This window comes from Gorilla gorilla, chromosome 9 (genome assembly GCF_029281585.2).
Source record: "Gorilla gorilla gorilla isolate KB3781 chromosome 9, NHGRI_mGorGor1-v2.1_pri, whole genome shotgun sequence".
In the NCBI taxonomy this organism is placed as follows: Eukaryota; Metazoa; Chordata; class Mammalia; order Primates; family Hominidae; genus Gorilla; species Gorilla gorilla.
The window spans coordinates 69,544,944-69,563,237 of NC_073233.2; the positions used below are offsets into that span (position 1 = coordinate 69,544,944).

The window sequence follows — 18,294 nt, forward strand, 5'->3', positions numbered from 1 at the left end:
GACAAAATCTAAAGCCTGAATAGGACCTGGCTTTCTCAGGCTTAGGGAACAGCATGGAATGGCATGTGTGAACGCCTTGATGTGGGATGGAGGATGGAAAGGAGGCAAGGGCCGACCACGGAGAGGAGGGGAGGCAGGGGACCTGGGGAAGGAGAAAAGGCTGTCGGGGGCAGGCAGGGGACCATGTCAGGCCTTGGACTGCCAGAGGGCTCCGGGTGTCTCCCCAGCAGTGGGAAGTTGTTGAAGGGTTTGAGAAGGGAAGGACAGAGATGCTGGTTTGTGAGCTCATGGTGCTGTTTTCCGGTTACTGGGCCCTGGGCAGCCTCGGGCAGCCTCGGGCAGCCTCTAGCGGGCCCGGCTTCCCTTCTCTCAGAGAGGTCTTGAGGATCAGAATGAGCCATATGGCCCATGTTCCGCTTCCTGCCTGGCAGGTACCCCTGGTTGGGCTCCAGTGATGTTCTGGGGCTCTTTTGGGAGCAGTGGGGAGGGGCGCTCCCAAGAGTGTGCCCATGGGACCCTGCCCCCGTCCTGGGTTCTTGGGGGCTCTATCCCAGCCTCAGCAATCCCTGGGCTTTGACAAGCCCCCACCCTTGTCTTGTCCACCTGAAAAGTCTGTTAGAAATCTCCAGTGTGGTTCATGGGCGGGCTGGGGGCCGAGCAGCGTGGGGAAGAGACGACGCGGCCTCCAGGGCTTCCAGGAGAAGGTGTGGGGTCAGCGTTCCTCAGGAGGCCCTCCGAGCCCCCAACCCTCAAACTTCTTCCCCACCCACTGGCCTCCCCGCAACGCTGCCCCATCAGTTCCCTCCTCCCACCTCCTTCCTCCATCCTCCGTCCGCCCGGACCCTGGCACGGGAGGGTCCCTCCTCCCCCAAAGCACATCTGGTTCTCGTTAGGGTCTCCCAGGATGCCTCTGCCTGAGGCCCCCTATCCCGAGGGAGGTGGGCAGGAGGATTAGGGGCGATTAGGAGTGCTCCTGGCCAGGAGAGGAGGGGGCTGGGTCTGTTATAAATAGCAACACCATGACTGCATCGACCCATCATTCACCGTAGATTCCAAGTTCAGGCTCAAAAACTTGCAGCTTCAGCGGCCAGGGTGGGGGCGACGCTCCAGGTGGGGTGGGGAAGGCACAGCAACTGGCGGTTGCCAGTCACACTCTCCCTCGTGGAGTCAGGCCCCTGCACCTGGTTGGAATCCTCCTTGCTGTGTTGCCTTGGGTAAGAGACTTGACCTCTCTGAACAGGGGATGGTGATTATGTTACCTATCTGAACATCCCCACTGTTTAGAGAGGGAAAATGCATAAAGCACTTAGAATCGTCCCTGGCCTGGTAGGCAGTCAGTGTGAGCTGCAGTCACTGTCGCCACCACTGTCTTTGTCATCATCGCCATGATGAGTTGAGAAGCACTGGGAGATACTCACTATGAGCCACTGTCAAGTCACTGTTTCTGTCATGGTCAGCATTCTGGGCTGGGAGGATTGAGTAACACACCGCAGGTGAAGAGCCTGCAGGATGCCTTGCGCATAAGAAACTTCTGTGATTAGGCTGGGCGTGGTGGCTCACGCCTGTAATCCCAGCACTTTGGGAGGCTGAGGCGGGCAGATCACCTGAGGTCAGGAGTTCAAGACCAGCCTGGCCAACATGGTGAAACTCTGTCTCTACTAAAAATACAAAAAATTAGCCGTGTGTGGTGGCAGGCGCCTGTAATCTCAGCTACTCGGGAGGCTGAGGTGGGAGAATCGCTGGAACCTGGGAGGTGGAGGTTGCAGTGAACCAAGATTGCACCACTGCACTCCAGCCTGGGAGACCGAGCAAGACTGAGTCTCAAAAAAAAAAAGAAATAAAGTAAAGAAACTCCTGTGATTATTAATGTATTTGACTCACAAAATGCCTGGCACACAGTAGGCACTCAATAAATGGGACCCGTGGTTACGGCAGGGTGGGGCTTGAGCAGAGGCAGGGTCCTGGAACCCAGGCACGCAGACTGGCCACGCCCAGCTCAAGAAGCTGCTCTTGCCCCGGCCACACCGCCCTGGACGGCCATTGGTGGTGCGTGGTGGGTGTCCCTTGTTCCTAGCTGGGCGAGCTGGGGGTGGGGGTCAGCAGGAGGGCCCTGGCCTGTCGCAGGCAGCGCGTGACTCCTAGGAGGGCTTAGCCGCTCATTAATCACCTAAGCGGGGCTCAGCATTCTTGAAATGCCGGCTGAGGCCAGGGAGGGGCCTGGGCGGGGGGCTCCTGGGGACCCCAGGGCTCTGGGGCTGGGGAGTGAGGACGGCTATTCCGACCGCCGAGCACCCACTAAGTGGCCGGCACTTCACACACCTCATCTCGTTTCATACTCACAACAGCCCCGTGAAGCCACAGCTGTACATGACCCCATTGCACGAATGAGGAGACTGAGGCGCAGAGAGTGCATGTGACCTGCCCAAGGTCACTCAGCAGGGAGTGGCTGAGCCAGGATTTGTTCCTGGACCTGTCTGAGCTCAACAGGAGAGGGCAGACCCCAGACTCAGGCTCCAGAGGCCTGTGGGAGGGGCCCTCCTGCCTCAGTGGGGCTGGCCAGTCCAGGTCAGCCGTGTGGGTGGGGCTGTCCTCCATTATCGGGGTTGACGCATCTCCCACGTCAGCCCCCTTATCACCCCGCCCTCTGGCTCCCCCTGCAAGGTGACCCTGGGAGGGGAAAGGCCGGCACCTCCCCCGTCCTCCCTCATGATACCCAAGAGCCCTGGCTGCCTTTCCTCTAGGGGCCCCTCCCCTTGGTGGGGCCGGGGCCAGCGCAGAGGGCCCAGGAGAGGGCGGCAGGCAGAGGAGTGGAGCTCTGGCGGCCATCATTCCCTGCTGGGAGGCCGGGGCAAGCCCTTCCTTCTCTAGGCTTCTGCCTCCTCTGGAAAAAGGGGGCTAAGTTCCCCCGCCTGTGCCCAACAGGGTGATGGGCATATCCAATGAGGGTGCAGGGAGCTCTCCTGATTCTGATCCCCACTCCCGCCTGCGGCCAGGGCCTGGGTGCAGGAGACTCCCACAGCCATGTGGGCCCCCAGGATATATGGTCCCACTCAGCCAGGCCTCGTGCTCCTGCGTTCCTGGAGCTGGGCCATCTGGACTGACCCCTGGAGGACACAGTAGGACAGTGCCTGTTGGGTCCGAGCCATCCCATCGAGGGCAGTGGGCACCCACGGGGCTCTCGACTCAGTAAGCACCTCATTTGTGCCTCACAGCACCCCATAAGACAGAGGCACAGTGACCCCATTTGACAGATTAGTGGAAAGGACTTGTTCCCTGTCACACAGCTAGAAAGAGGAATGGCAGGATCGGCCTCTCTGTACCCAGATCCACGCCCTGGGCCCCTCTCCTCCTCTGAGACTCAAGGTGGCCTTGTGGTGGGGCGGGGGGGCATTATCAGTGCTTCCTGGAGGGGTGCCAGGCAGTGGAGGGTGAGAGCCGGCCCCCACATGGATACCTGGGTGGGAAGGAGCAGGGGCATCTGTTTTGGAGGGTCAGCCTGGGCAGGGATGGAGGGCTGGGCCCTGAAGCCCAGGGTCTGCAGGGAGCTGGGCCTCTTCCCTAGCCCATCTCTCCTGCCCTGCAGGCCACGACATCAACGGTGCCCTGGAGCCCTCCAACATAGACACCAGCATCCTGGAGGAGTACATCAGCAAGGAGGATGCCTCCGACCTGTGAGTGGCCCCCTCGCCCGGCCTGCACCCGCCCAGCCCCAGCCCTTCGCCTCCCTTCTGTCACCAGGGAGGTCTGAGGGCCGGACCTGGGGTCTGCTGTGGTCCCACCTCTGAAAGCTGCTCCTCGTCGCTTCCCAGCCACTGACTCCTCCGAAATCTCCATAGTTCCCTGCAGGGAGGGGGCGGCTACTTCCCTGCTGGGGCTGGGGTCCTGGCTGGAGCTGAGCCGCCTCCCTTCCCCGCAGCTGCTTCCCTGACATCTCTGCTCCAGCCAGCTCGGCCTCCTACTCCCACGGGCAGCCCGCGATGCCCGGCTCCAGCGGGGTCCACCACCTGAGCCCCCCTGGGGGTGGACCCTCCCCGGGGCGCCATGGTCCCCTCCCACCCCCGGGCTACGGCACCCCGCTGAACTGCAACAACAACAACGGCATGGGCGCTGCCCCCAAGCACTTCCCGGGGGGCACCGGGCCCCCCATCAAGGCCGAGCCCAAGGCTCCCTATGCCCCAGGGTGAGTAAGGGCAGGGAGTAGGGGGATACAGCGGCACAGGGGCAGGCAGGGAGCAGGGCTGTGGCCGTGACCTGGGAGGTGCTAGACACTCGCCTGGCATGGGATGGGCTGGGTGACTGGCTGTGCGTGGGCAGGTGAGGGAAGGGAGGATGAGTCCAGGCCAAGGGGGGACTCCTGGGCTTTGTTGTGAGGCAGTGGGCAGCCACGAAGCTTCTAAGCATGGGAGTGATGAGGGCTGACGTAAGTGCTAGAAAAATCTCGATGCTGTGTGGAGAGTGGACAGGAGGCGGCGGGACTGGAGGCTTGACTGTTTACCTTCATGGGAACACCTGCATACCCGTGCATGCGTGCCAAGCCCACCCACTCACGCATCCAGCTGATGTGTACTGTGGCCACAGGAGCTGGCCCATGGCTCAGATGTGGCACCTCAGTTCCCCCCTACCCAAGCAAGCCTCATGGGGCCCAGAACCCAGGCCCTTCCCCCCATCTTTCTGAGGAGTCCACACCAAGGGCCTGACCCAGGGCTGAACCTTAGGCCTGGCTTTGACCAAAGGTTCCAGGCAGCCACCCAGCCAGCCAGACTCCAGGGCAGCTCCCGGGGCACATGCTCACAGCGGGAGGCTGGGAGCGTGGGTCTGCAGGGGAGCTCAGGGCAAATGTAGGGGCCCCTGTCTCTGGGTGGAAGAGCATTAAAACACTAGGTGCATGAACTCTGTGTTCAGACAGCCTGGCTCCAACTTCAGCTTCCCCATTTATCAGCCATCTGCCTCGGTAACCCATGGCCTCAGTTTCTTCTGTGAAGTGAGCCCTCAAATGCTTACCCCTCAAAATTATCGTGGGAAGCAAGCAAGGGCACAGAGGATGCCCTGGGTGCATGGTGGCCATGGACACATGGCCGGCTGTGCTTCCTGAGCTCCCTGGCTTTTGGGGAGAAGGGAGTGGAGGCCAGGCTTGGGGTGCCAGGGGTGAACCTTTGCTGCAGAAGGCAAACTGTTTGCTTGAGGCTGTGAGGCTGTTCCTAAACTACAGGCCCCTGGGGGGAGAGGGAGGAGAACTAACATTTGGTAAGCGCCTGCTGGTGCCCGCTGCTGTATCATGTGCCTATGATTGCGTGAGCTCATCAGCCTTCGTGGGTATCCAGCTCCTGGGAGACCCCACAACGAGCCCTGGCCACTGCTCCCGTCAGGATTTTAATGGCACACTGAGGCTCAGAGAGGGAAAGGGGCTTGTCCAGAGCCACACAGGGACTCTGTGGGCAGGGCCACTCCAGGAAGGGACCCAGGGCCAGACCTGAGTCTAGGTGATAAACAAGACAGACATGAGGCTGGGTGTGGTGGCACACACCTGTAATCCCAGCACTTTGGAAGGCCAAGGTAGGCATATTGCTTGAGCCCAGGAGTTCAAGACCAGTCTGCAACATGATGAAACCCCATCTCTACAAAAAATACAAAAATTAGCTGGGTGTGGTGGCGTGTGCCTATAGTCCCAGCTACTCGAGAGGCTGAGGTGAGAGAATAGTTTGAGCCAGGGAGGTCGAGGCTACAGTGAGCTGTGATCATGCCACTGCTAGGGACAGAGTAAGACCCTGTCTCAAAAAAAAAAAAAAGCCCGGGTGCGGTGGCTCATGCCTGTAATCCCAGCACTTTGGCAGGCTGAAGTGGGCAGATCACTTGAGGCCTGGAGTTTGAGACTGGCCTGGGCAATATGGTGAAACCCTGTCTGTACTAAAAATACAAAAATTAGTCGGGTGTGGTGGCGCATGCCTGTAATCCCAGCTACTTGGGAGGCTGAGGCACAAGAATCGCTTGAACCTGGGAGGTGGAGGTTACAGTGAGTGGTGATTGTGCCACTGGACTCCAGCCTGGGTGACAGAGCGAGACTCTGTCTCAAAAAAAAAAAAAAAAAAAGAAAAGAAAAAAAACAGACACACGGCTCTGCAGTAGCTCCTGAAGCCTAACTGGGGAGAGGTATTCACCAGTACATCTCCAAGTAGAGGAATAATCAGGTGCCAGAGGAACTTAAGAGGAGAGAACACAAGGTGCTGTGGACTTGGGGCATGGGACTGCAGGGACTGCAGGGTGTGAAAGACCTTAACACATTACAGAAGGCCTGGCCATTGTCAGGGAAGTACAGGATGGAGTGGCAGCCCAGGGGGCCTGAGGCTGTGGCGAGGAGTATGGGTTTGAGTCCCCATACACGTTTTTGTATCATTCACACAAAACCTGCAGGGTCTGTGTTCTTGAATCGTTGTATAGGTCTCTACATGAGGCCCCGAAGGTGGGTGGGTGGCTGGCACAGGGATGCAGGGGGACTCTGGAGCCAGCCCCAGGGCTGTGTCCACTACAGGGCCATGGCCTCTCTGGCAGTTCCCTGGGCATGGGAATGGGGAGTTGCTCCAGATGTGGGGACCAGGGATGGCCAAAGAGCTGGATCCCATATGGCCACAGCCTTCCACTTGCTGGGTGAGCACAGGGTTCACGCAGGACGTGTTGACCTCTTGGGTTGAGTTTGTTCTTTTTCCTGAACACTGATAAAAGTGAAACCTGCAAGAAAAAAATAAACCCAGGCCCGGTGGTGCTGGCTCCCTTCCCAGTCCACACCTGCCTCTGGTGGGGCAGCCCCCCATGACCTGCTGAATGCCCTGAGGCCCAGCCCCCTAGGGCCCTGTGTTTCCAGGAAGCTGTGGGGCTTCAGTGGGTGCAGGAAGAGAGAAGAAGGCCTGGCCCTCGGTCTGGGGCGGGAGTCTTTGAGTCCCTGTGCCATCATCAAGGACACTAGTAACTGCCCCCCAAGTGCCCTGTAGGTCTGAGGGGATCCTGGGCGGTCCCCTACCCACAATTCGGCCCCAGGCCCTGCCAGGCACCCCAATGTGGGTGGTGCAGAGAAATGCCCCTAAGGGTGGATGTGACGAAACCTCAGTGTCGCCAGCTTCTGGGGGTCTGTGGGACCCTACCACGCAGAGAAGCTGCCCAGCTGGAAGGCAGAAGCTCAGCTGCTCACCCCCCGGCCCCTTCCCCTGGCTCTCGCAGCACACTGCCGGACTCTCCCCCAGACTCGGGCTCCGAGGCCTACTCCCCCCAGCAGGTGAATGGTGAGTCCAGCGGGCACCGCCCTCCTGCTCCAGGGTTTGGGCAAGTAGTTGGGGCGGCCTTATCAGGGAGGTAGGGGAGGAGGGAGGGGGCCAGCGGCTGCCCAACGGGCTGAGATTATCGCTGGTCAAATACTCCCTGGCGCTTGGCTATTGTTTCCCCACGGGCGGGTGGGGAGCCTGGCCCTGCCTCTGAGCAAGTATCCCCGCAGTGATGCCACCCGCCTGCCCGCCTGCGCCATCATGGACGCACCCTTCGGCGGTAAGTGGGTGGCTGGGGAAGGCCGTGGGTGCAGCCTGGGTGCAGGCTTCCCAGGCCGGGCCCACCTCACCTTAGAGGGTGCTCAGGGGTGACCTGGCCCCCAGGTGGCCAAGAGCAGAACCACCGCGGGAGCAGGCTCCCCGCAGTCCGGATTGGGGTCAAGAGTTCTGTTTATCTTACCAAAAACATCCCTGGAATGCCTCCTGGGGAACAAAGGGAGCTGGGGCCTCCCTGCTTAGGCTGGGGGGCTGGCCCCTGAGAGCCCAGAAGAGGGACTGCCTGCCGGAGGGGGGAGCACTGGGCAGGCCTGGGCTGGGGGTCTCCGGAGACGCCTTCCTGAGGCCCAGAGGAGGAGCAGGCCTCAGAGGAGATGGGGACGGAGGGGGACCTTTAGATTTGGGTTGGATTCTCCTGGCCCAGCCTGGGGGCAGGAGGTGGCTAGGATGAGGTGAAAGGCTGCCCCTCCTTGGGCAGGTTTGTGCCTCCCTGCCCAGGCCTCTAGTAGGTGGCTGACCAACGGCCCTCCCACCTAGGGTAGGTGGGGGGCAGCCCCCGGGCTTGGCTCAGGACTGGGTGGAAGCAGGAGACTCTGCCTTGGGGAGGACGGTGCCCAGGAGCCTGAGTGAGGTTGGTCTCAGATGCCCACTCCCCCATCTCTCCTGCAGAGCCTCATCTCCTGCGCACGATAACCCCTGAGACGCTGTGCCACGTGGGAGTGCCCTCCCGCCTGGAGCATCCACCCCCACCTCCAGCCCACTTGCCAGGCCCCCCGCCACCCCCACCACCCCCACCTCACTACCCTGTCCTGCAGCGGGATCTGTACATGAAGGCCGAGCCCCCGATCCCCCCCTACGCTGCTATGGGGCAGGGGCTGGTGCCCACTGATCTTCACCACACCCAGCAGTCCCAGATGCTGCACCAGCTCCTGCAGCAGCACGGAGCTGAGTAAGACATGGGTGGCTGGCTCCCTGGGGTGGGAAGGTGGGGTGCAGGGACCAGGGTGGGCAGGGCGGCGGGCAGGCCAGAGAGGGAGGTAGGGACCGGGATGCATCCAGGGAGGGCAGAAGGCTCTGCAGGGCAGATGGGGGTAACATATTTACACGTTTACCCAGCAATACCTTGAGGGGTTTACAGCCATGGCTAATTGCTCACAACTACCTTATCTGGTGGGCACAGGTAGGTAAACTGATGGGGGAAATGTCCCGTCCAGATCATGAGCCAGGGGCAGAGCCAGGACTGGGCCCGGGGCTGTGCTCTTACCCAGACCCCAGTGATTTTGCAGCTGTCTCATGGAACCCTCAGGTTTCTGAGGAGTCTTCTTCCTAGACCCAAGCCCCCCACTCTGACTCAACCTGCACGATTGTCTTTTCATCTGTTTTACATGTGGAGATTCCATGAAAGGTTTAGTTCAAAGGAAGGTTCTGCTGTCAAAACATTTTGTAAACCAGAAGGGGAAGGAGTGCCGTGCAGTCCCCTTTAAACTCCCCACCCCAGGAAGCTCCCCTTCCCTGGTTTTTGTGGCCCAGGCCCTCTGTGGCTTGTTTCTGATCACAGGGCCTGCTCTCCATAGAGCCCCCACTATAAAGGGTGACCTTGAGTGTGACACTGCAGACAGGGACAAACTCATTCATTCCTCAAGCGATTACTGTGATTCTGTGAGCCAGCCCTGTTGCTGGGCATGATGGAGACACCAAGTCAGGTGTGGCTCCTGTCCACAGTCTGGGGGAAGCGAAGAGTGATAGAAGCAGAAAATGACAGCACGGAGCAATGGGGAGTAGGAGGAGGCAAAGCCTGAGGGCTTCCTGAAGGAGGTGTCCTCTGGGCGGGGCACATCCTGGCCCAAACAGGCTAGAGAGGGGAGAGAGGTGGATACTACCTAGTGGGAGGGGCTCGGGGAGAGCCAGCCCCCACGGCGCACACTTCTGTTTCCCCAGGCTCCCTACACACCCCTCCAAGAAGAGGAAGCACTCCGAATCCCCCCCCAGCACCCTCAATGCCCAGATGCTGAATGGAATGATCAAACAGGAGCCCGGGACCGTGACAGCCCTGCCTCTGCACCCCACTCGAGCCCCATCGCCACCCTGGCCTCCCCAGGGTCCGCTCTCCCCGGGCCCTGGTTCCTTGCCTCTCAGCATTGCCCGTGTCCAGACACCGCCTTGGCACCCGCCAGGTGCCCCCTCCCCAGGTACATGGCTGGCCAACTCTTCAAGGTGGGGTGTGGGACCCAAGGTGCAGGGCCCACATGGGCGTTCCCTCCCTCCAGGCCTCCTGCAGGACAGTGACAGCCTCAGTGGCTCCTACCTGGACCCCAACTACCAGTCCATCAAGTGGCAGCCCCATCAGCAGAACAAGTGGGCGACCCTGTACGATGCTAACTACAAGGAGCTGTGAGTGCCCTACAACACTCCCCACTCCTCCAGGCGCCCCCATCTTGGGACGCCCCAGCCCAGGACCCCATCAAGGTCCTGGAGCAGGGCCTGGGAGCACTCATTTCACAGAAGAGCAAACAGGCTCAGGGAAGAGCCAGGACTGGCACTCAGGGCTCCTGACTCCTAGGCCAGCCCCAGGCCTCCCTGAGAAGATGATGACTGCCAGGGAGGGGCAGCTGGGAACCAAGTCAGGGAGAAGTGGGCAGATGGGTGTTTTTTCCCCCGGCTCCTCCTTCCCCACCTCCTCCCTCTGCATTCCAGGAAGGTAGCCGGAAGCTGAGCCCAAGCTGGGCCCTCCCGGCAGCCCCCTCCCTAGAGGGAGGGAGGAGGGGCTGGGGAGGATCCGGTCAGAGGCTGCCTGAGCATTCCTAGCACCCCCTCAACACCCAGATGGCTCCATCTTTCCAGGCCGCAGGCCGGGAGCCCTGTGGGGACCACTCCCCTGGCTCACGCAGAAGGCCAGTGGGCGGGTGACAGGGTAACTGTGGATATTGCCAGGCCTGGGCCAGTGGATTAGACCAGCTGCATGGAGTTGGGTGCTCCAGGCTTTGGGGGAATTCTTAGCCAGCAGTCCCAGGCCTGGGGGCGTCTGGCTGCTGGGGTGGCTGAAGGGTCCCATGAAGTCCTGCCAGGTGGGGGTGCAGTCGTATGGCACTCCAGCCTCTCTGGCATGGGGAGGAAACCCCTTACTCTTACTGCCATACTCTTTGGGCCACCCTTGCCACCCCAGGCCCCAAGGCCAGGAAGCTTGGCAGCTGCAGCCCCGGAAGTGGCCCAGGCACTTCCTGGGTGCTTTGCTAGGTCAGGCAGGTGGGTGGAGCTCCAGGAAGGAAGAGGTGGTGAGCCTAGGCCTTTGGCAACACTGGCCAGGCCCAGAGGCCTCTTCCCACAAGTTTGGAAGCATTCTCCCTGCCCAGCTTCCTCCAGGCCAGCACTGGGCACTCCTGTGACCACTCTTGTGCCTGGGGACCTGAGTGAGGTTGCGCTAAGCCACAGGCCAACAGTTGCTATTTTTTTTTTTTTTTTTTGAGACAGGGTCTTGCTCTGTTGCCCAGGCTGGAGTGCAATGGCATGATCTCAGCTTACTGCAACCTCCGCCTCCTGGGTTCAAGCGATTCTCCTGCCTCAGCCTCCCAAGTAGCTGGGACTACAGGCGGCTGATTTTTGTATTTTTAGTAGAGGCGGGGTTTCACCATGTTGGCCAGGCTGGTCTCAAACTCTTGACCTCATGATCTGCCTGCCTTGGCCTCCCAAAGTGCTGGGATTACAGGCGTAAGCCACCGCACCTGGCCCAGTTGCTCTTTTTACTGTCAACTAGAGGTGTCTCAAAGGGGCCAAACATGGGACACTAAACCCAGCAACAGATGGGCAAACTGAGGCTGAGTCTGAGGGAGAGTCCAGGAGTGCCCCTTCCCTCCCCGGGCAGACGGAGGGAGTAGGAATGAGGAGGGAGTGGGAATGAGGGCATCTGGGGGCTTGAGCAAGCCGGTGGGCAGGGGCTGGGTCTGCAGCAGAGCGGGCGCCTGGTTCCACCGTTTCCAGGGCAACTAGCTGTCAGGAGCTGTGAGGCTCTGCAGACACAGTCCCTCTCGGGTGAGTGAGGGGGCTTCAGGCAGCCTTCTGGGAAGGAGCCGAGTGTGGGGAGGGCAGTCAAGCCCTCCCCCGCTCAGGAGTTCCCTCCCGTCTGGTGGGCCTCAGGGTCTGGCCCTGCTTCCCCCATCACCAGGGCAGGGCGGTGGCCTAAGGCATGGGGTATAGGAGAGAATGTTGTCTGAGGGGTTTGCAGCCCTGTACTAGAATCCTTTCCGGGACTCAGTTTCCATTTCTCAGGAGTGGGGGCAGCCGCATTGGTGGTTTGAGGATGCAGGGGTGTGGTGTGGGAAATGGTTTTGGAACCCAGCAGGTGGGAGGAACCAATGTTCCAGGCCCGGCTCTGGGGCCTCAGGGGAGTGCCCTCACCCGCCCCCCCAGGCCCATGCTCACCTACCGCGTGGATGCGGACAAGGGCTTCAACTTTTCGGTGGGCGACGACGCCTTTGTGTGCCAGAAGAAGAACCACTTCCAGGTGACAGTGTACATCGGCATGCTGGGTGAGCCCAAGTACGTCAAGACGCCCGAGGGCCTCAAGCCCCTCGACTGCTTCTATCTGAAGCTGCACGGAGTGAAGGCAAGTTTGGGGCTCAGCAAGGAAGGGAGGGCAGGAGGGCCCTTTGGGGGCACTGAAAGACCCCAGAAAAAGCAAGCGTTGGCTGGATGCTGTGGCTCGCGCCTGTAATCCCAGCACTTTGGGAGTCGGGCAGATCACTTGAGGTCAGGAGATCAAGACCAGCCTGGCAAACATGGTGAAACCCTATCTATACTAAAAATACAAAAATTAGCCAGGCGTGGTGGTACGGGCCTGTAATCTCAGCTACTTGGGAGGCTGAGGCAGGCAGGAAAATCCTCTGAACCCGGGAGGCGGAGGTTGTAGGGGGCTGAGATCACGCCACTGCACTCCAGCCTGGCAACAGAGCGGGACTTCATCTCAAAAAAAAAAAAAAGCAAGCATCTGTGTGCGTGTGTGTGGTTATGTGTGTGTAAACTCCCCCCCTGCTACTGCCACCCCGCCCTCCCGCCTTTTATCCCTGTGCCTGCCCCTCAGCCTGCCTCCCCCTCGCCCTGCGCCTGCCTCCCTCTTGTTGGGCTCATCAACCTGCCTCCCTGCCTCCCTTTCGCCCTGTGCCTGCCCCTTAAACGTTAGACTCCTCAGCCTGCTTCCCTCTCGTTGGGCACCTTACCCTGACTCTGTGCCTCCTTGCCTCCCTGCCTCCCTCTCGCCCCGTTTCCTGCTCCAGCCTGTGATTCCCAAGTCTGCAACCCCAGTCAAGACCCATCTCCTGGGCCCTCTACCAGGTGCCTCAGCTCCAGGTCCCAAACTAAACTCCCTGCACACTTGCCTCCCACCCTGGGCTCCCCTCTCAGGGAATGGGGCGCAGGGCCTTGGTTACCTGAGCCGCAAATCTGGGTCAGGGCCCTCTTTCCCCAACCTCATCATGCATCTGGCCTTGCTATTGCCCTGGAAGATCCCTCTACCTGGTCCGGTCCTCGCCTCTTTCCTGTCCATCCCCTGGTCTGGGTTACCTCCCTTCCTTGTCGGAATGTCCACAGCAGCTGGGACCCCCAACTCCTGCCCCACTTGAGACTCAGGGGGCCACAGCACTCCCTATCCTTCCAAGGCCCCCAGTGTCCTCCCAGCAAAGCCCCGGCTTCCAAGCTGCACCATGGGGGCCTTGGGGGCCCTGCCCTCCGCTCCAGCTTTGCCACTTGTGGTACCATCGCAGCCCCCGCCCTCCACCCTGTGGCTCCCTTTGCCTTGGATGCCCTTCCCAACACCCATCCCTCCTCTCCAGGCAGACTCCATGCTGGTCCCCTCCCCAGGGGCCCCTCTCCTAAGATCCATTGGGAGGCACCACAGCACAACCCCAGTAGTGGCTGATTTTGAGTCTATGAGCTCCCTGGGGGCATGGCTGGGTCTGTCGGCTTCGGTGTCATGAGTGAGCCAGGCATGGTACCTTGGCATGGCTCTGCCAGTGCACGTGGAGGAGTAGAGGAGATGTGGGTATGGAGAGGATCTGGGGAGTGAGTGGGCCTAGGTGCAAGTGGATGGGCTTGGAGGCTGCTGTGAGGTGTGTGGGTATGGACATGAGGGAGGGTGGGGCTGTGAGTGTGTGTGTGTGTCTGTGTGTGAGTGCATACATGCAGAGGTGGGGGGAGCATGTGGGTGTGGAATGGGGGTGTGGGTGTTTGGGGAGTGACTGCATGCGTAGCTTTGCAGAAGTTGGGGGAGTGGTATGCTGTGAGGGGTGAGGAGGGTGTGGGTGTGAAGTAGGGTGTGGGGGGGTGTGACCATGCAGAAGGCATCTGAGCTTGTGGGAATCGCGGCTGAGGGCTGGGTGCTGCCCTGTTTCCTGGTGAGCTCTAGTTGGGCCAGGCCTGGCTGAGAGGGGGCAGGAGGGCAGGACCAGCTGGGTAGCCCTGTCCCGAGGTGCCACTGGCTTCACTCCCCACAGCTGGAGGCCCTGAACCAGTCCATTAACATCGAGCAGTCCCAGTCAGACCGGAGCAAGCGGCCCTTCAACCCGGTCACGTGAGTGTCTGACCCTGTTGGGGGTGGTACCTAGAAGGGTCCACAACTAAAGCTGGCTTGGGAATGGAGGGGCCAGGGAGGTACCCAGGGTGTCCGCCTCACATACGTTGCTGGCCTGGGTGCCCCTCAGTGGCATGGCTCTTGCAGCCTCCCTCCCTGCCCCCTGAGCACCCTGCCTCTCCTCTGCAGGGTCAATCTGCCCCCTGAGCAGGTCACGAAGGTGACTGTGGGGCGGCTGCACTTCAGCGAGACCACCGCTAACAACATGCGTAAGAAGGGCAAGCCCAACCCTGACCAGAGGTGAGCAGGTGGGGGCCCTGCCCCGGAGCCCCTCCATTTCTGAGGCAGGAAGACACCGCCCTGGGTGGCACACCAGGCACAGAGTCCTACAGGCTGAGCCATTTCACAGATGAGAGACCTGAGATTTAGAGCCCTTCATTGACTTAAGGATGGGAAGAGCAGAAGCCTGGCTTCTGGGTTGAGAAACAGCCCTGGCTTCTTGCTGTGGGCCCTGGGGAATTTCTGCCCCCTGGTGGAGGCTTGGGTTCCTCCTCTGTAGGAGGGGGTGAGATGAACATGCATCTGGCCAGGGAAAGGGTGGCCCTGGGGGCGGGGGCAGGCCATGAGTACTTCTGAGACCCCTGTGTGTCCCAGGTACTTCATGCTGGTGGTGGCCCTCCAGGCTCATGCACAGAACCAGAACTACACGCTGGCCGCCCAGATCTCAGAGCGCATCATTGTGCGGGTGAGGGCCACCTCCTCCCAGGGCGTAGACAGCCCTCCCCAGGACTGGGAGAAACAGCAAGCAGAAGTACCCGGGTACTGAGAGTCAGGAGTGGGCATGCTCATCCTGCTAGGCACTGGCTGTGTGGCCTTAGGCAAAGCTCCCACCCTCTCTGGGCTGCAGGGTCTCCACAGTAAAGCAGGGAGGTGGACGAAGCCTGGTAGCTTCTGGGATCCCACAAGTGACAAAAAGTTGTCACAATGGGAGGGACAGTTCAAGTTGGGCTTGGTGCAGTGAGAAACCCTGGCTGGAAGGGGAGGGGCTGCTGTGGAGTTTCCCCTGCTCCCAGGGCCCTGCAGGTCCCCTCCCTATCCCCCAGGACTGATCCAGCCCCAACTCGCGGTAGGCCTCCAACCCAGGCCAGTTCGAGAGCGACAGCGATGTGTTGTGGCAGCGGGCACAGGTGCCCGACACCGTCTTCCACCACGGCCGCGTGGGCATCAACACAGACCGGCCGGATGAGGCGCTGGTTGTGCACGGGAATGTCAAGGTCATGGGCTCGCTTATGCACCCCTCCGACCTGCGCGCCAAGGAACACGTGCAGGAGGTGGGGACAGGGCTGTGGGGGCCGGGCGGGTCCAGAGGCTGGAGCGGGCCGCGCGGGCGGGGCTCCTGGGGAGGGGGCGTGAGTACGCGGAAAGGCGGAGCTGCGGGGGAAGGAAGGGAGGGAGGCTGGCCTCGAATCCCGATCTAACGACTCCAGTGGTGGGGTCTCCTCTCCACACTGCAGCCTCCAGGCTGCCGCCCTCCTGGGCTCCGGGGCCTGCTCCGGGACGGCCGCAGGAGGGGTTCATTCCCGGGCCTGGCTCCCCGCAGGTGGACACCACCGAGCAATTGAAGAGGATCTCGCGCATGCGGCTGGTGCACTACAGATACAAGCCCGAGTTCGCCGCCAGCGCGGGCATCGAGGCCACCGCGCCAGAGACAGGTAGGGACCGGGCTGGTGCGGACTGGGGTCCGGAAACCCAGAAACCTCGGGCCTCAGTGACCTTGCCCCCTGTCACCTGGAAATCCTACTCCCAGAAACCCCTCCTCTTGACTCCCGGAACTGCGCCCCTGGGAATCGTGCCTTCTAGAAGTCCCGCCCCTCAGACCTTGGAAAATCGCATCTCTCCAGGTCCCCGGAACCTCGCCCCATTGTCAGTGGAAATCCGAGAATCATGGCCCAGGGACCCTCGTCCTTCGCGCTAGATGAATCCTACCTTTAACCTGCCAGAATACTACCCACTCTCCCTGGGATCCTTACCCCCAGGAATCCGCCCCACCCCAGCCCAGGAACCTTACACCTGAGCCCTGGAATTGCAATCCTGTGAACACTGGTTCTTGGGATCTCCCTGCTCCAGGGCTCCTTGGAATACAAATCTCTGGGTTCCAGAACTTTACCCTCTCCAATCTTGCTCCCACCGTACATTACAAAGCTGTGAGTAGCCCTTTACCACCCCCCCTAACCCATCTTTGGCTTGTCCTCTGCCCCCAGGTGTCATCGCTCAGGAGGTGAAGGAGATCTTGCCTGAGGCTGTGAAAGACACCGGAGACATGGTCTTTGCCAATGGGAAAACCATAGAGAACTTCCTGGTGGTGAACAAGGTCTGTGGGTGGGGGAATGGGAGGGAGCCCAGAGGCAAGGGGGGGAGCCAGCTGGGGGACACTCATCACCTCCATAGATACTGGGGGGCACTGCAGAGCAGAGGCAGGAGCACCCTCGGCTCTCATGCTGCCTCCAGAGCGCCCTCTGCACCCCACAGGGAAGGGGTGAGTGTTCAAGGAGATGAGTGGGTAGGGATTTGGCCCCTGGAGCCTGTGTGATCAAGGGCAAGAGAAACCCTGCGGAGGGCCATGGCCTTCCACCCCCAGTAAAATGAGGGCGGTAATAGAACTGCACAGACATCCTCGTATGGTTACCTCCAGGCTGAAATACGTGGTTTATTGTGAGGATGACGTTTGTCACTTACCTGTCCTGAGTCTGGGCGCCAAGGAGGCATGTAATAGGTCTCCACCCCAGCTGAATAGTGAAGTGCTGACATCTGAGACACCAGTCATCCGAGGGGCAGATCCTGGGGCTGCAGCCTTCAGGCTTAGGAGAGGAGAGCTCTGGCAGGGAGTGGGGAGGGCCATTCAGGCAGGTGGGACAGCCCAGGTGAAGGTGCAGAGGTGGAGGTGTTGCTCGGAGACAGGCACAGGAGCTGTGGGAGCCGAGGCTGGATTGGAGGGGCCCACCCAGGTAGGGAGGCTTTGAGGGCCTCCCAGTGGCCAAGGACAGTGGCCGCCCCTCCTGCCCCCTGATGTCTGGCAGCCTGGGGCTCCCGGGGCTGACTGGGCCCTCTGTGTTGGCCCATGGCCCATGGCCCATGGCAGGAGCGCATCTTCATGGAGAACGTAGGGGCCGTGAAGGAGCTGTGCAAGCTGACAGACAACCTGGAGACGCGCATTGATGAGCTGGAGCGCTGGAGCCACAAGCTGGCCAAGCTGCGGCGGCTCGACAGCCTCAAGTCCACCGGCAGCTCGGGCGCCTTCAGGTAGGGGTGCGGGGTGGGGGAAGGTGAGACCCTTCTTCCCAGGGACACCCCTGATCCTGGCCCTCTTGCTGCAGCCATGCAGGGAGCCAGTTCAGTCGGGCGGGCAGCGTCCCCCACAAGAAGAGGCCCCCTAAGGTGGCCAGCAAGGTAAGGGTGAGCAGGGATGGCAGGCAGGTTGGAAAGGGGGCCCCCCTTGTGGCCTCCCTTTCTGGCTTGCAGTTCTCCAGCCTCACTGCCTCTGGTGCTTCCCTCTCCTTGTGACTCTGTAGCCCTCCCAGCCCCGTTTCTCTTTCTTCTCCCTTTGCCCTCGGGGAAATGGGGCACCCCCTTAACTGCTCCTCCGACCTCCAGCAGAGCCCACTGGGGACAGCCTCAGCCTGGCCCTCTTTGCATTTGCACTTTTCCTCTTGGTCCTCAGTCATCGTCCGTGGTTCCGGACCAGGCCTGCATCAGCCAGCGCTTCCTGCAGGGAACCATCATTGCCCTGGTGGTGGTCATGGCCTTCAGGTGACTTGTCCCCTGGGCTCTCATGGTGGCTGACTAGGGGAGTGGAGCTGCCCAGTGGAGTCAGCTGCCCATGGGCTCAGGCCTAGGGGAAGAGGAGGATGTAGCTTGGGAGATCAGGCAGCTGAGGTCTCGGTGAGGTGGGCCTTTCTGCCTCTTCCCCTCTGGGGTGACCCATTTTGCAGGCATCACCTGGGAGCCCCGCCTCAGGAGCAAGGACCACAGCCTTGTCCTAGAGAGAGGGCACTGGATGGTGGCTCCAGCTCTAACGGTCACCCTTTTCTGTGGCTCCAGCGTGGTGTCCATGTCCACACTGTACGTGCTGAGCCTGCGCACAGAGGAGGACCTGGTAGACACTGATGGGTAGGTTCCTGGAGGCCAAGCCAAGCTGCCAGGCCAGGTGGG

The 18,294-nt window shown here is 60.9% G+C and overlaps 1 protein-coding gene across 8 annotated transcripts in view; it reads left to right on the forward strand.

The window, feature by feature from the left end:
- The window catches only part of MYRF (myelin regulatory factor), a 35,926-nt gene that overhangs the window by 9,472 nt on the left and 8,160 nt on the right, over nucleotides 1–18,294 (forward strand). For all 8 annotated transcript variants that reach the window (XM_019036482.3, XM_019036485.3, XM_019036486.3 and 5 more), the window contains exons 2-18: nucleotides 3,584–3,671; nucleotides 3,917–4,180; nucleotides 7,210–7,271; nucleotides 8,196–8,475; nucleotides 9,465–9,715; nucleotides 9,794–9,917; nucleotides 11,931–12,126; nucleotides 14,009–14,085; nucleotides 14,275–14,385; nucleotides 14,740–14,830; nucleotides 15,216–15,416; nucleotides 15,686–15,797; nucleotides 16,347–16,456; nucleotides 17,225–17,385; nucleotides 17,460–17,532; nucleotides 17,804–17,892; nucleotides 18,184–18,252. In XM_019036482.3, coding sequence (XP_018892027.2) covers nucleotides 3,584–3,671; nucleotides 3,917–4,180; nucleotides 7,210–7,271; nucleotides 8,196–8,475; nucleotides 9,465–9,715; nucleotides 9,794–9,917; nucleotides 11,931–12,126; nucleotides 14,009–14,085; nucleotides 14,275–14,385; nucleotides 14,740–14,830; nucleotides 15,216–15,416; nucleotides 15,686–15,797; nucleotides 16,347–16,456; nucleotides 17,225–17,385; nucleotides 17,460–17,532; nucleotides 17,804–17,892; nucleotides 18,184–18,252 — 2,359 coding nt within the window. The remainder of the gene's footprint in view (nucleotides 1–3,583; nucleotides 3,672–3,916; nucleotides 4,181–7,209; nucleotides 7,272–8,195; nucleotides 8,476–9,464; nucleotides 9,716–9,793; nucleotides 9,918–11,930; nucleotides 12,127–14,008; nucleotides 14,086–14,274; nucleotides 14,386–14,739; nucleotides 14,831–15,215; nucleotides 15,417–15,685; nucleotides 15,798–16,346; nucleotides 16,457–17,224; nucleotides 17,386–17,459; nucleotides 17,533–17,803; nucleotides 17,893–18,183; nucleotides 18,253–18,294) is intronic.